This window comes from Ricinus communis, chromosome 4 (genome assembly GCF_019578655.1).
Source record: "Ricinus communis isolate WT05 ecotype wild-type chromosome 4, ASM1957865v1, whole genome shotgun sequence".
NCBI lineage: Eukaryota > Viridiplantae > Streptophyta > Magnoliopsida > Malpighiales > Euphorbiaceae > Ricinus > Ricinus communis.
In genome coordinates this window covers 26,591,287-26,605,059 of record NC_063259.1, presented here as the reverse complement: position 1 = coordinate 26,605,059, position 13,773 = coordinate 26,591,287, and the positions used below count along the sequence as shown (strand labels likewise).

Below are 13,773 nucleotides of genomic sequence, written 5' to 3'. Positions count from 1 at the left end.
AACATATGTTTTTGCATTGCATTGTAATAATGGAAAATCGAGAGATAAGAAACGTGTTGATTTTACTAATTGTCGAGATGTTAATTAAGGCACATTTCTCGTGATCAATGTTCCTAAAGAAAATGTCGAAAGATAGTGCTACACAAACCTTATAAATAAGGGCTTGAATTTCTGAAGCAAGACGTGCAAAATTCTTGTATTGTTTTTATAGAGCAGCTCAATTTCCTTACAGATTTTTTCTTATTCACAAGAAGCAAGATAAGGTGTGTTTCATTTGCTTGAGAGGCTGAGAACAAAACTATATATGTTTTTACTATTTTTTTTATTTATAGAATGCTTAATGGGCTATGAGCTATATAACAGAGATAACCATTTTTTTATACTCGCTATAAAGGCGAAATCTCATCCATTGTAGAGGTGGGGGTTTGAACTCAAGACCTCCACCTCCCAAGAGCAATCACTATTTATCTTACCTTTCATATAAAAACTTATCTTAAATTTTTTATCCTTGTTTCGTTATATATGTGTATACGAATATGTATTGCAATTATAGTCTCTTCTTCTCTCCAAAATTGATTATTAATTTCTTCTTTTTATTTATTTATTTTCTATTAATTAATAATACATCAGTTCTAGATGGGCTCTAATAACTTCTTTTTTCTTTTTTATCTTGGACGACGTGGTTATTGGTTTACATATTATCTTAACATTTTATTTAAGGAATATGTAAAATATATGGGAATAATAGTTTCGTCTATGCTTTTATTGTTCAGAGTAGAAGGCATAGATATGGCCGAGCAATCATTCGATCTGAAGATAGTTGATGGACTGAAGAACGGGTAATTTAGTTGTTTCCACTTTTTGGTACATGTATGGAAAAATTCTTATATAACTAGTAGAGTCTAACTCAATTGGTACTGGTGTCGAGTCTCTATGCTTGTGAGATCTAGAGTTCGAACACATCCCGCTAATTAATTAAAGAAGGGTGTCTAAATTGTTATGTAACAGTATATCTTGCTTGCAGAGGAAAAGAAGAAAAGGGCGATGAGACAAGAATTGAGAAGTTTAATGCTGAGTCAGAAGGGCTAGAGCACGAAGCTTTTGATCCAGTTCAAAGGATTAAAGATGGGTTTCATTACTTCTTGAGACACACATATGAGTATGACAATATATATATATATATATGATTAATGATTGATTTATATAGACATATGGCATTAGCTAGTCTAATGGATAACATTTCTAAATTTTAATTGCTTAGAAACTGAAACTACTTGAATGTTTCAATAAGCACATACTTATTATTATTAGGGATAAATACATTAAAAGTATATTGTAATTTTATATTTTACAATTTTCAGTATGTGTTTTTTTTTCAGATAAAAAAAGACTTGTGGTTATAAATCATGATTAAAGAAGTATTTCACTATTAAAAGAGTCTCGATTTGTAAAGATTTAACCATTTTTATCCCGATAAGTCATTATTATCATATTTTTCGTGTTTGATAATATGAATTTAGAGGTTAATAACTCAAAATATTATTTTTTTTACCGTTAAATCGATATCATTAGATTAACAACTTCTTAAATCGCGATTTAAAAATTAAATATTAGAATTATGAGTTGTTAAGCTCTAGACATGCATTATTAAATACAGACAATATAATAATAATGGCCAATCATCATAAAGGTGATTGAATCTCTAAAAATAATTTTTTTTTAACAATGAGATATATTTTTTGTCACGATTTGCAACCACGTGCTTTTTTTTTTGTATGGAAAAAATACATACTAAAAATTATAAAATGATAAAACCATAAAATATTTACCCCTTATTATTATTACTTTTTTTTATTATTTATTTAATTTGGTTCCAATCGGAGGTCGAACTCATAAAATAAAAGTCTATTAGACAATTATAATGACATTGCAACAAAATCCATTAATTTGTTTACCGTATTTATGTTCTAAGTATAGATTTCTAATTTTTTTTGAATAGCCAACTAAAATGAGAAATATCTTTGTATTTGATATTGCAGCCCTACGGTCGCAAATGGCCAACATCCCAAGGTACTATTTAGTGAATAAAACGGTGTAGATTAATTATTAAAGTAGTTAACAACCTTTTTAATCATGATTAACATATGGATGCAGTTTCTGGTTTTTGCATGCTCGGACTCTCGAGTTAGCCCCTCTGTTGTCCTGAACTTTCAACCTGGTGAAGCCTTTATGGTCCGAAATATTGCTAACTTAGTTCCTGCATTTAACCAGGTTAATTAATTTATCCTTATTCCTTAACCTATCTATATATATGTTGTATGTGTTGTAAGATTTAATATTATGTTATGTCACAATTAACATTTGTGGTTTGCTGTTTATATTATGCAGCTAAGGTATTCTGGAACTGGAGCAGCAATTGAATATGCCGTGAAAGTATTACAGGTAAGCAATTACGTCCATTTATATGATATTATTTAAACTTGTTCTCTATTTGCCAATATGTATATATTCAAAACTTTTCAACCCTTTTTTAATTTTTAGGCAGATGAATCTTTATATATATATCATGGTTTTGCTCGCTTGATTGCTTAATACGAGAAAATTCTATAGGTAGAGAACATCCTGGTTATTGGGCATAGCAAATGTGGTGGGATAGAGACACTTATGACGCTTCCAGTGGATGGTTCTACTTCCCAGTAAGTCGTTTATATTTACAAAGAATTCTGTTGATTATACATATGTTAAACTAAATGAATCATAAGAACTTAAAGCTTGAACTCTTGTATCGTAGTATAGGCGTCCAGCAACTCTATTATATTAGCGAGTATAATTTTATTATGGAAAGGTTTTCATGTTATTTGTTCTTTATTTTTTCATTAATTGAGCTCTGATTGATATTCAAAATCATATATTTTATAAAAGAACATTTTAAAGATAGATATAATTCTATGAAACGAAAATTCATTGGTCAATATGGTTTTACCTAGATGGTTAACACAAACTTTAATTTTGTGTTATTTTATGACAGCGACTTCATTGATGATTGGGTCAAAATTGGTTTACCTGCCAAGGCCAAGGTATTGGCAGAGCATCCCGATATGAAGGTCGAAGAGCAATGCCGAATTTGTGAAAGGGTAAACCAAAAAGTTTCAATTACCTTTCTCTTTCTCATCCTTTCAAAACAGAAGTAAAAATAAATGATATATATATATATATATATATATATATATGTTTTGCAGGAGGCAGTGAATTTATCACTTGTAAACATACAAAGTTACCCATATGTTAGGGCGGCAATGGCAGACAAGAAAATTGCACTAAGAGGTGGCTACTACAACTTTGTAGATGGATCTTTTGAGCTTTGGAAAATCGAGTACCGCATCACTCATCCTACTCCTATATGAGGAAGCAATTTAAGATTTGTTTGTTTCCTTTGCTCTTTTACCGTTAAAGGCATGTGCCTTTTGCCTTACGTGTGTTTTGCAATAATGAAGTGTAAGTTTGTATTATGGGGTTGTTGAGAAACTATTATAGTGTTTCTTACAATAATGAAATGTAAGTTTGTACTCTATCACGATAAATAAACATTCCACAGTTTCCAATGGTATGTACGAGGGAGGCTTTAGTTCTTATTCTCCTTCTTATGTTCCTAAGCCCATTCGGGCATACTGTTTTGATAGATGCAGATTCTGTTACCATAGATAACTCAGGTACTGTCGTTTTAGTTTTTTATTTTTTTTTACCACCATTAGAACCTACCAGTTGCAATTCCCATACTCTCCTTCTCAAGATCTATAAAGGTCCACCCATAATCAATATCCTCTTGAACTGTGTCAATCCTGGGCTGGTCCACCTCCCAAGGGCTACCTTCGCCAGTTGTTGGGCTCGCGAGCATTAAGTGGGCATCCGCCCCATTGATACCAAAATCCGATAAAGACTCATCATCTCCATTTGTATTCAACTAGTCACTGGCATGCCCAAGCAGAAATGGTATTCGTGAAGAAGTAGTCAAACACATGCATGACAAATGAAACTATTATCGTTAAAAAGAACACCACCGCGCGCCACCAATTTCAATAACTTAATTGTTTGTTTCTTTTGCACTTTTGCTGCTATAAGAACGCAATTTGCCTTAGTAGCTGTGTTTTGCAATTGTGAAACGTCAGTTTCTTCTTCTCTTTGGTGGCTCGTAGTCCCCATGAGCCCATTTGCTCTTAACTTACGATCCCTTTCACTTATTAATTTTCGGATGGAGGATTTAGAGGATAGAAAAATATCGTATTGGCAGTAATCATGCAATATGCAATTGCAATACTGATGGAGTTAAGTGAATATCTAATTAAAATGCATGTCCCATGATCTTTATATATCAAATTTTTGAAGAAAAGAACATGGTCACTGTATGTGTTTATTTGCAGAGACAATACTTCAGGACTTAAGACTCATCTGGCATCAATTAGCAGCCACTCAAATTAGCAGCTTAATTTGTATCATGGTGTAATAATATTAAGAAAAAACCAAAAAAGTACGAAAAGTAGATGTTAAGGAACAGTGTGTGAGATAATCTTTGGCTGGAAAGAAGGCAATACCTCATCAGAACATACAGTTTACAACTAAAAGCATCCTCTTCTTACACCTTATCTTTCTTAGTATCATGGAGTTTGTTCTTGAAAGGGAAAGCAAAATACAAAGAAGGCGTCATTAGAAAAAAGGCCGCAGGTTATAAAAAGAAAAAAAGATACACAAAAAAAAAAAAAAGAACAAAAACAAAACCTTTTTCCTCATTCAAAAAACAGGAACTGTGATTGATTTTTATCATGTTTGGTACGCGGTAGTAACATTTCAAGACTCTTTTTCCAGGATTGAGTTGTGTCATTCTGCATAGCTGTTGGACCTAGGTAATATTGTCAAACTCTTTTCCCCATTAATTAGGGTTCCATATATACATGCATGTAAGACGTCATCAAACGTGATCTTTCGGGAGATTGTCAAGTTTTCTCTCGAGGAGACAGCACTCATGAATATTTTACAATTTGTTTAAACCTTTTACATGGAAAGAATGAAGCAACAATCCCGTCAGCTAGTGGAGATTGGAGTGCTCAGACTCTTGTTCTTGTACAAAGTCTCTCAACCCTGGCTTATATGGTGATATATGGGGCACTTATAGTGGAACTGCGGGTTAATTGCATCGCTGGTACTAAACCTTTGCACTTTTTTTTTTTAAATGGTACTAAACTTTCAATTTATTTCTTTTTGGTAACTCTTATTATTTCTGTATCTTCCGTCAGTGCCAAAGAGGAATCCAGCATTTATTTGCTGATGTGACTGCCGGATTTTGAATTGATAACACACCACTTGCCACATCTGTTGCTGACTCAACAAATAGTTATCCAACTCAGCAATTAAAAACATCTAGTTTTTATTCTCAATTTATAACCCTAAACCCCAAATAAAAAACCCTAAATCAGGAAAATTCTCAAATTATGAAACCTAGTTTTTATTATATCGATCGATTTACTTTCTGTAATAATCGATTCTGTAGCTTCCTTGTTCTTTATCGTGTCGTATTGGATTACAGTGTGTTTAGTGTTGGAGTTGAGCCACTGATCTATATGTACATGGTGACTTCGTCTGTCGAACTGAAAGTGAAGCTTTGCCAAAAACAACTAAAAGAGAAGCTTCGTCTCTCGAATAGAAAGGAAATCTGGGTGCAAGTTTGGTTATGCTCTGTTATAATAAGTTTTGGGGATGCTGTCTTAGCTTATATTGACATGTTTTGAGTTGTAATAAAGAACCTTTTTCTTGTACATATTCTTCATTTGTCATTTTATTAACTTAAAAATGGACAGTGGTGAATCTGACCTTATAACTGAGCTGCTGAATGAATACAAGAATGGATTAATTTGCTAAATTCAAAACTGTAAAAAATGAAAGAAGAAAGAAGGAGCATGAAGTGCAGAATGGACTTGTCTAAGCTTGGCTGTTATGGTGTGGCTAGGATTGTTATTTTTAAGATATAACTTTACTTAAAGATGTAGTTTGGATACAATAGTATTTACAACTACTGTTACTTATGTAATTTACTGATGAATGAATGAAATGATAAATGAGTATTTGGTTTTTACAGTAGTTGATTAATATTGCTTCATTTGAATGTTACTGTTATGATAAATATGCACATACATGTCCTATATAGAGCAATCCTCGCAACAGACAAATTGAGTGAAAATAATTGTACTATGTTGATTACTTTAAATAATGAAATGTTTAAATAAAAAGTGAATGAATGTGAAAATTCTGTCCACATAAACCCTACACCCAAGGCTGTCAAAAGCCATTACAAAAAACGAAATTCTGTCAAATGACCACATGTTAGGTCCACACATATATTAACATATTAACAACACAACAACCAAAATAAACATTATTTTTTAGGGTTTCCAATTGTAATTCCTTTGTTCTTTGCATTTCCTGGAGGCACCCAAGCTCTCTTTTTTGTTGAAACACTTCCATCAATCTTCTTTTTCCTTTATCTTGTTTTGTTCTTGTGGTAACTCCTTCAGCCCCAAGATCTTTGCTCAACAACCCTGAGGATTTAAAAGTCTTTTTTCCCTTAGCTTCAGTTCCTCCTTTCTGTGTTTCTGAAAGTCTTTCAATGGCCAGATCTGGTGGCAGCTTACTCAACAAATCATTAATGCTTTTACTCTTCTTGCTGGTAGGTTTTAAAGGTGATATAGTAGAGTGAACTGTAGGTTTTTCTGATTCTTTTGCTGATGGTGTTACATTGAATAACTGTATAATAAAGTCTCAAGTTAGCAAACAGTTGACATTACTGAATAAATATTATAGGTGACATATTACTTACCTGTGACAATGGTATTAGCGGTGATAAATTATCAAATGTTGAAGTTGTCCCTAAAGGAGCTGTGTCTGTAGGAGCTACATTATCAGGTTGGTCATCTACATTCTGTGCAGCAGTAGTTGCAGCATTTGATTCCTTTTTCTTTTGCTGTTTTTTTTGTCTTCCTCTTCACCTACAATAAGAAAGAAAGAATTGAAGGGGTATTATATACCAATTGGATATAAGTAACTAATGTTTGGTATCAATTGAATATAAGTTATCAATGTTTAGTACCAATTGGATATAAGTTACCAATGTTTAGTACCAATTTGATATGGTTTGGTACCAATTGAATATAAAAGAAGACAGTTTGGTACCAATTGGGTATACTTACAAGCATAAGTAAATGAGAAGAATGGCATACTTACAGACAGTTTTTCCCTCCTTGTAGAAGCACCAGCACCATGAAACCTCTTATTGTGGCCCTTAGCACCACAAACTGTGCATGTCATCACAGAGCCCTTCTTGGTGACCTTACCATTTCTGATAAGACCCTCCATCTCTTCTTCCTCTAACCTTCTCTTTCTAGCAGGTCTGCCTTTTCTAGGTTTTATTGGTTTGGGGGGTAAGACTGGTGGGGCAGTTGTCTTGGGCCAAAATTCTTTATTGGTGGTTGGGTTAATCAAATGGCTATAGCATTTTAGGTATGTTTCAACCTTGTAGAATGACGTATATAAAATTCAGGGTTCTCATTGTTATACCAAATTGCACATCAAACATGGCATCATCATCAGCATCTTCATCCCTCAGGTCATAATCAGAGTCCACAAATTCACTGTCCTCTGAATCTGTATCACTATCCTTATAGCTGCCATCATCTTTATTTTTCACAGCCTCCTCCCCAGCTTCTGCCCCAGCTTCTTCCCCAGCTTTTTCTTTTGTTTCCCACTTATCCCTACTAAATATATGCATTAATTTAGAACCCCCACAACCATTGCCATTTCTAAAGTATCCTTATCAGTTTCAAGGCTTCTCAACCCATCACTTAAACTCTTTATAGGATCCTTCCACATAATCAGCTTTGTTTTAGGATTCAGTCCTAGCTCTCTAGCCATTGAATCAATTTCTGTCCTGGATATCTTATCTAAACTACAAAAATCCACAGCTCCTATATCCCATAGCTTAGGTTCACCTCTAACATCAACTCCATAATCATGCCAATACAAAGTGAAGTATTCGGAATTAGGCACTGCAAAATAAACTAATTAAACAAATGTGAAACAACCACACACAAGCAGTGTTTATAAACAAACATCATCAACATTCTTTGCATTTTTAAAAAGGAATTAGGGAAAACCCTAGCCCCTGCATTGTTAACTTCCAAATAAATGCAGCATGCATTACTCAATGAAAGATGCAAAATAGCTTTCAACAACTACATAATAACTATCGGCCCACTTGTACTTACAGTATAGTGGTGGATCTTCAGCTTTCTCCCTTACTCGCTAGTCGAGTGTCATTGTTCTACAATGTCGCAATGTCCAGGTACGAAGAAGAAGGTCAGAAACGAGAAACGAGAGATTCAAAGATTGTTGACAATGGAGGTGGAAGTCGAGCGGTTTGCGTTGATTTTTGAAGTTTGGCACCAACGGTTACTTTTGGGTTAGTTTAGAGGAAGAAATCAATTTCATTACAATTTCTCTCAATTTTTTTAGCTCAAATTTAAGATAATTAGTTAATTGTTGGCTGGAAATTAAATTGTTGAGTCAGCAACAGGTGTGGCAAGTGGTGTGTTATCAATTCAAAATTCGGCAGCCACATCAGTAAATAAGTGCCAGATTCCTTTTTGGTACTGGCGGAAGATACATAAATAATAGGAATGATACCAAAAAGAAACAAATTGAAGATTTGGTACCATTTGGAAAAAAAATGCGAAAGTTTGATGCTAGCCGTGCAATTAACCCGTGGAATTGCATATTCAAGTTTCACCAATACCATGTACACAAGTTTATGAATATGTCCATATCAAAACTAGAACTCTATGAAATCTACTAACATCAAACGGAAAAATAAAGTAAAAAAAAAAAAAAAACTCAAGGGCCCAACTATTTAATAAGAAAGGGACTGTAAAAGACAAGACTTATAATCGAGCAGTATTTAGCTTGCAGCCAAAAGTCTGCAAAATCAGACAAGAAGTTGACAATGTGGTCCTTTGCTTAAGACATGTGGGTTAGATGATAAAAAACTTGGCCACTTTATCCGATTATGGTCTTGATTAATTTTTAATTATTCTATTATCCTCATAATAGTAAAGGAAAGAAACTCCTTGGGGACAATTGCATCCACGTGTCGCCTTTTATAATCCAATTAAATGCATCTATTGGCATACTTTTGGATTGATATATAATAAAGTTGCAAGATATTGATGCTCAAATTGAATATGAACAGTGGCAACTAGCAAAAATCGAAGGCAGATTGACATTATTGAAAGCATTAGCTAGGCTCTCTTGGTACCATTAGTCATTCAATTTGGATTATCATCACATAATTAAGTTCCTTTTCTCACTAGGATGAGAGATCATTCCATCATTATAATCTAATATCTTATGAATTTTTAGTATGTCATGTTTTAACGAGTTCTAATATATACAAAAATTTTAGATAATAAACACAAAAAACCAACAATTTTTATTTAATATTTTGAATATGGTATAGTCAAGTATTGTTTATTTATTTATGTAAAGATGCAACTAGATATTTATTTTAACTCTATTTTTATAATATAGAACAAAGGTGGGAACCAAGCTTAGTCAAAATCAGCTATAACTGATTTCTGAATCGAATCAAAGAAAGATGACAAAACAACAGTTACTGCTAGTGGGAGATAGAAAAATTGACGAGGTTCATGATTTTCTGGATCATTTCCTCATCTGTTCGAGCTTATATAGACACAGGTTTATATAATCTTCTTTAGAAATTTCGTAAAATCCACGATCATGAGCTTTAGATAGTGCCAATGGCAGAACCTTTTCTGTCCGTAGAATAAATTTGTTTTCTTCTCCAATTATCTATCATCTAGTGCTTAATAAAGATCTTGATGTCTCCCCGACAAAATTTATCTTTTATATATATATATTGCATTTTATCTGTATTTTACTTGCTTTACTCGTGTACTGCAAATATAACTTTGTAACTATTAGGATATCTGCTACAAGTAAAACATTGACATAAGACTGATGAATCGTTTTTAAACATGTGGGATCAATATAGTCTCAAAACTCCAGTTCAACCTTAGATAAATTTAGAATATGAAATAAAGTTTTTAAGTTCTTTTGGTCTTTACTCATCTAATTTCAGAATGCTTAGATTCATGGATAAACAATTCTAGATAGTTAATCTATTAATGCCGTTTATTTGAAAGAGATCACTCATTTTATTTCAGGCACCTTTAATTAACTCGACATTTTAATAGAAATTGGTGCATTAGTAATTCATTGATGTCTTATATTATAGAAATTCTCTGAACTTCACTAAGACATGTATATATATATGAATCCAACTGCATATGCGAAAAGAAGAAAGAAAAACTTAATAAAAAGAACCGTTTATTTATGTGTTTTAGAGATGTAGAACAAGAATTTAAAAATCACGCCAAACAACATCGAAAGACTCATATGGGACTTCCATTAAACTAGGGCTACGAAAATATGGATAATCATTTAAGAACAAGAAATAATTCTCGTCCCAATCAGTTACTGACATCTCTTGCGCGTCAGTAGGCTCCATTATAGTCTCAGAGCCAGCGTCGGCAGCATTGTGGCTTGTCCTCCCATCATTACAACCAAGGGTTGGCTCATAATGATCCAAACTTGACGCCCTATCCGAACCACTCAATTCTCTCGAGAGGCTTGAGGTAGGAGCACTAACTTTGCACTTTACTTTCTTGAACCCAAGTCTTTTGCTCAAATAAGTGTTCCAATAGTTCTTCACTTGATTGTCTGTTCTTCCTGGAACCCGACCCGCAATTAATGACCACCTAAAGATGGAAAGCATAATGTAACACAACTTTGTACTTTAGTCATCAACAATTCAACTTCTTCAATATGGGAAAAGAAAAAACAAGAGAAAAAGCTTCTTTAGCTATAGCTACACATCTGTGTTCCTAAAGCTATAGCAGCACCAATAATTTCGAGAAGGATATATATAGACATGATTAAACAATATAGTCCATCAATAAAGTTATTTAGCTATACATAACGGAAAAAAGAAAAACAAAATCAATTAACAGTGGTGAATCCGAGACAAGCAAGAGAAGAACATTGTAGAAATGGGTACTATCCGATATTCAAATTCTTTTTAGAAATTAAAAAAAAAAAAAGAAGAAGAAGAAGAAAAGAAAGTTGTACCCTTCTATGCTCCTGATGCTATAGTACCAATAATCTCGAGAAGGATATATATTCCTGATTGAATGTAGTCCATCACTCTAAAGCTAAATTAACACATAAATACCCAAAAAAAATAAGGATAAGATTAAAAATCACTACATGGTTTCTCTCAAAAAATAAATAAATTAGTACATGGGTTTGTTGCTTTTCCCATTGGTGTTCATGTACTTGCCTCCACCCCTCTTGAAGTCTTAGCTTTTCTGAATCATAATGTAATGGGTGATGTAATGGGTGTTTGTTTCCCTAGAATGATTCCCATTTGCTGATGAAGCTTTTGCTTTCGTTTTGTTTTTGTTTTTTTTTTTTATTTAAATCTAGTGTTTCGTTTTCTTTTAACACTTAAATAATACACTATGTTTTTCTCAATTCTATATTATAAAATATTGAAATAAAATAATTTTTTGAAAAATAAATATTTTAGCATCTAGTAAATTACTTCGTAATTACAATAAATTATCTTAAACTTCATGATGCATAGAATTATGTTTAACTATCTTTTAGGTCAAGTATATGTAAATTAAAAAAAATATATATATGAATTGATTTAACCCTAAAGTGTTAGAAAAAATGAAATACAAAATACTCCATTCATACATAAAAATTCAGTATAAAGCACGAAATTACAAGGTAAATTTTTAGACTTTACTCAAAAGGAAAAAAGAAGTAATAATGGATCAAGGTGAACAGCAGAAAATATATTCTAAAAATTGAAACCCAAAGTATAAAAATAACAAATATTATTTTTATAGGTGGAAAAACTTGCAATAAATACAAACCGGATTTGTGCTAACGAGTAGTTATTGCAACATGGGCTGTAGAAAACGATACGGAGTCTTATATAATTATCGAATTCATTACACGTGTATAATAATTGTTTGTCTACTGGAGAAAGAAAGAATAATTTAATTACTTAACTTAAAGAAACAATCTAAAATATTAATATTATACTAAAGAAGCAATTATTGATGATGGTCTTCTTACTGCAACTCTTAAGCAAGATTTTGCATGGAAGAGAAACTAAAAGAAGATGGAAGAAAATAACCTATTGCCGAGCAGATTATGAAGACGAATGATAAGGTCTTCTTCTTGCTCGGAGAAATTGTCATGCTTAATACTAGGACTTAGATAGTTCACCCATCTCAATCTGCAGCTTTTGCCACATCTCCTCAGTCCTAAACCACATATAAAATATACACTTGTTCATCAGCAAGGAATCAGTTAAAGAAAAGAAGAAGAAAGGAACGTATAGTAATATGCAAAAACAAAATAAGTAGTAAAGCAAGAAAACCTGTCACTTTTGGCACGCGATTCCACTTCCCTTTGCCATGAACTCTTATGTAATCCACCAGAATCTTGTCCTCTTCCAGTGTCCACAGCCCTTTTTTATATTGATTGTTACTACTCTCTCCTCCTTCCATTTTTCTTGGTAAGTATAATATATATGCAGTATAGCACTTTTTGGTAGACCAAACAAATGATAGAGAGAGAGAGAGAGAGAGAGAGAGAGAGAGAGAGAGAGAGAGAGAGAGAGAGAGAAGAAGAAGAAGAAGAAGAAGAGATTTTTGTGTTTGGAGTAGTGTTACAGACAAGGGTTTATATACAAAGAAATAAAAATACGCTATTTAAGAACAGTAGTAATATGAAAGAGAGAGTGGAAATGGGGCGAATGTAATTAAATATATAGGTTGCGGAGCGGCTACTATATCACAAGTGTCAGGAAACATGAGGTCTGCTGTGCATATGTAATAAATAAATGTGTCTTTTAACTTGCAAAAAGATGAATTAATTGTATACATAGATACTGCATGTGCATACGTTTCTATTTCTACGTATATTGTGTAATAAATAAATACATCTGCTTCCCTTCTCTTTTTTACTTTTGTTGTCTTATACTTATGGGTTCCTCTCTCTTTGTCAGCTAAATATATATAGATGCCTTCAATCAAATTCTGACAATTCTCTTTCTCGTCATCACAAACTACACAATTTTTAAACGACGGACGTCTGTTATAAACTTGCATATCCTGTTGATGCGAGTCTCATTCATCCCAGCTTTATTTTAGAGCTGCATCATAATTAATGGTAACAGTTTTCTTTCTCCCTTTTCCTTTTCTTTTTTTTTTTTAAATGTAAACATGAACTCAGCAATCGAAAGCAGAATTTCTCTTTATCCCTCGTAAGAAGGTGAGTATCTAACGTTGATTCCCATAACTGAGGCTACAGTTGCTTTCACTTGTCCGCATAATAACAATGATAGAGATTGCTATTACTGTCGAAACTGTAAAATGTACTGCATGCCGTTTTTTTTACCGTAGCCAGTCGTTAATGATTTCTGTTTTCATTTTCAAGTTTTGATGGGATGGACATGATGTCATAGAAAAGAAAAATTATTGTACATTTTTGTACGAGACCTAGAGAAAAGTCATTCACGTTTCGGTACGTATTATATACATGCACAAATAATAATAGAATTGGGTTCTTGGCAGA

General features: G+C 32.9%; 2 protein-coding genes across 2 annotated transcripts; one reads left to right on the top strand and one right to left on the bottom strand.

Annotated features, from left to right (window-relative positions):
• The first annotated feature begins 106 nt into the window (after positions 1-106).
• LOC8289008 (carbonic anhydrase 2) lies at positions 107-3,607 on the top strand. The gene is made up of 9 exons (XM_015722827.3): positions 107-263; positions 774-839; positions 1,025-1,159; positions 2,040-2,070; positions 2,155-2,271; positions 2,389-2,442; positions 2,611-2,696; positions 3,029-3,134; positions 3,240-3,607. The coding sequence occupies exons 2-9, from the start codon at positions 790-792 to the stop codon at positions 3,402-3,404; spliced, it is 744 nt and encodes a 247-aa protein (XP_015578313.1). The 5' UTR covers positions 107-263; positions 774-789; the 3' UTR covers positions 3,405-3,607.
• A 6,824-nt stretch (positions 3,608-10,431) lies between these two features.
• On the bottom strand, positions 10,432-12,812 carry LOC8289010 (transcription factor WER). Its single transcript, XM_048372642.1, has 3 exons — positions 12,575-12,812; positions 12,329-12,458; positions 10,432-10,877 (listed from the first exon to the last, which is right to left on the bottom strand). The coding sequence occupies exons 1-3, from the start codon at positions 12,702-12,704 to the stop codon at positions 10,481-10,483; spliced, it is 657 nt and encodes a 218-aa protein (XP_048228599.1). The 5' UTR covers positions 12,705-12,812; the 3' UTR covers positions 10,432-10,480.
• Positions 12,813-13,773: the final 961 nt, after the last annotated feature.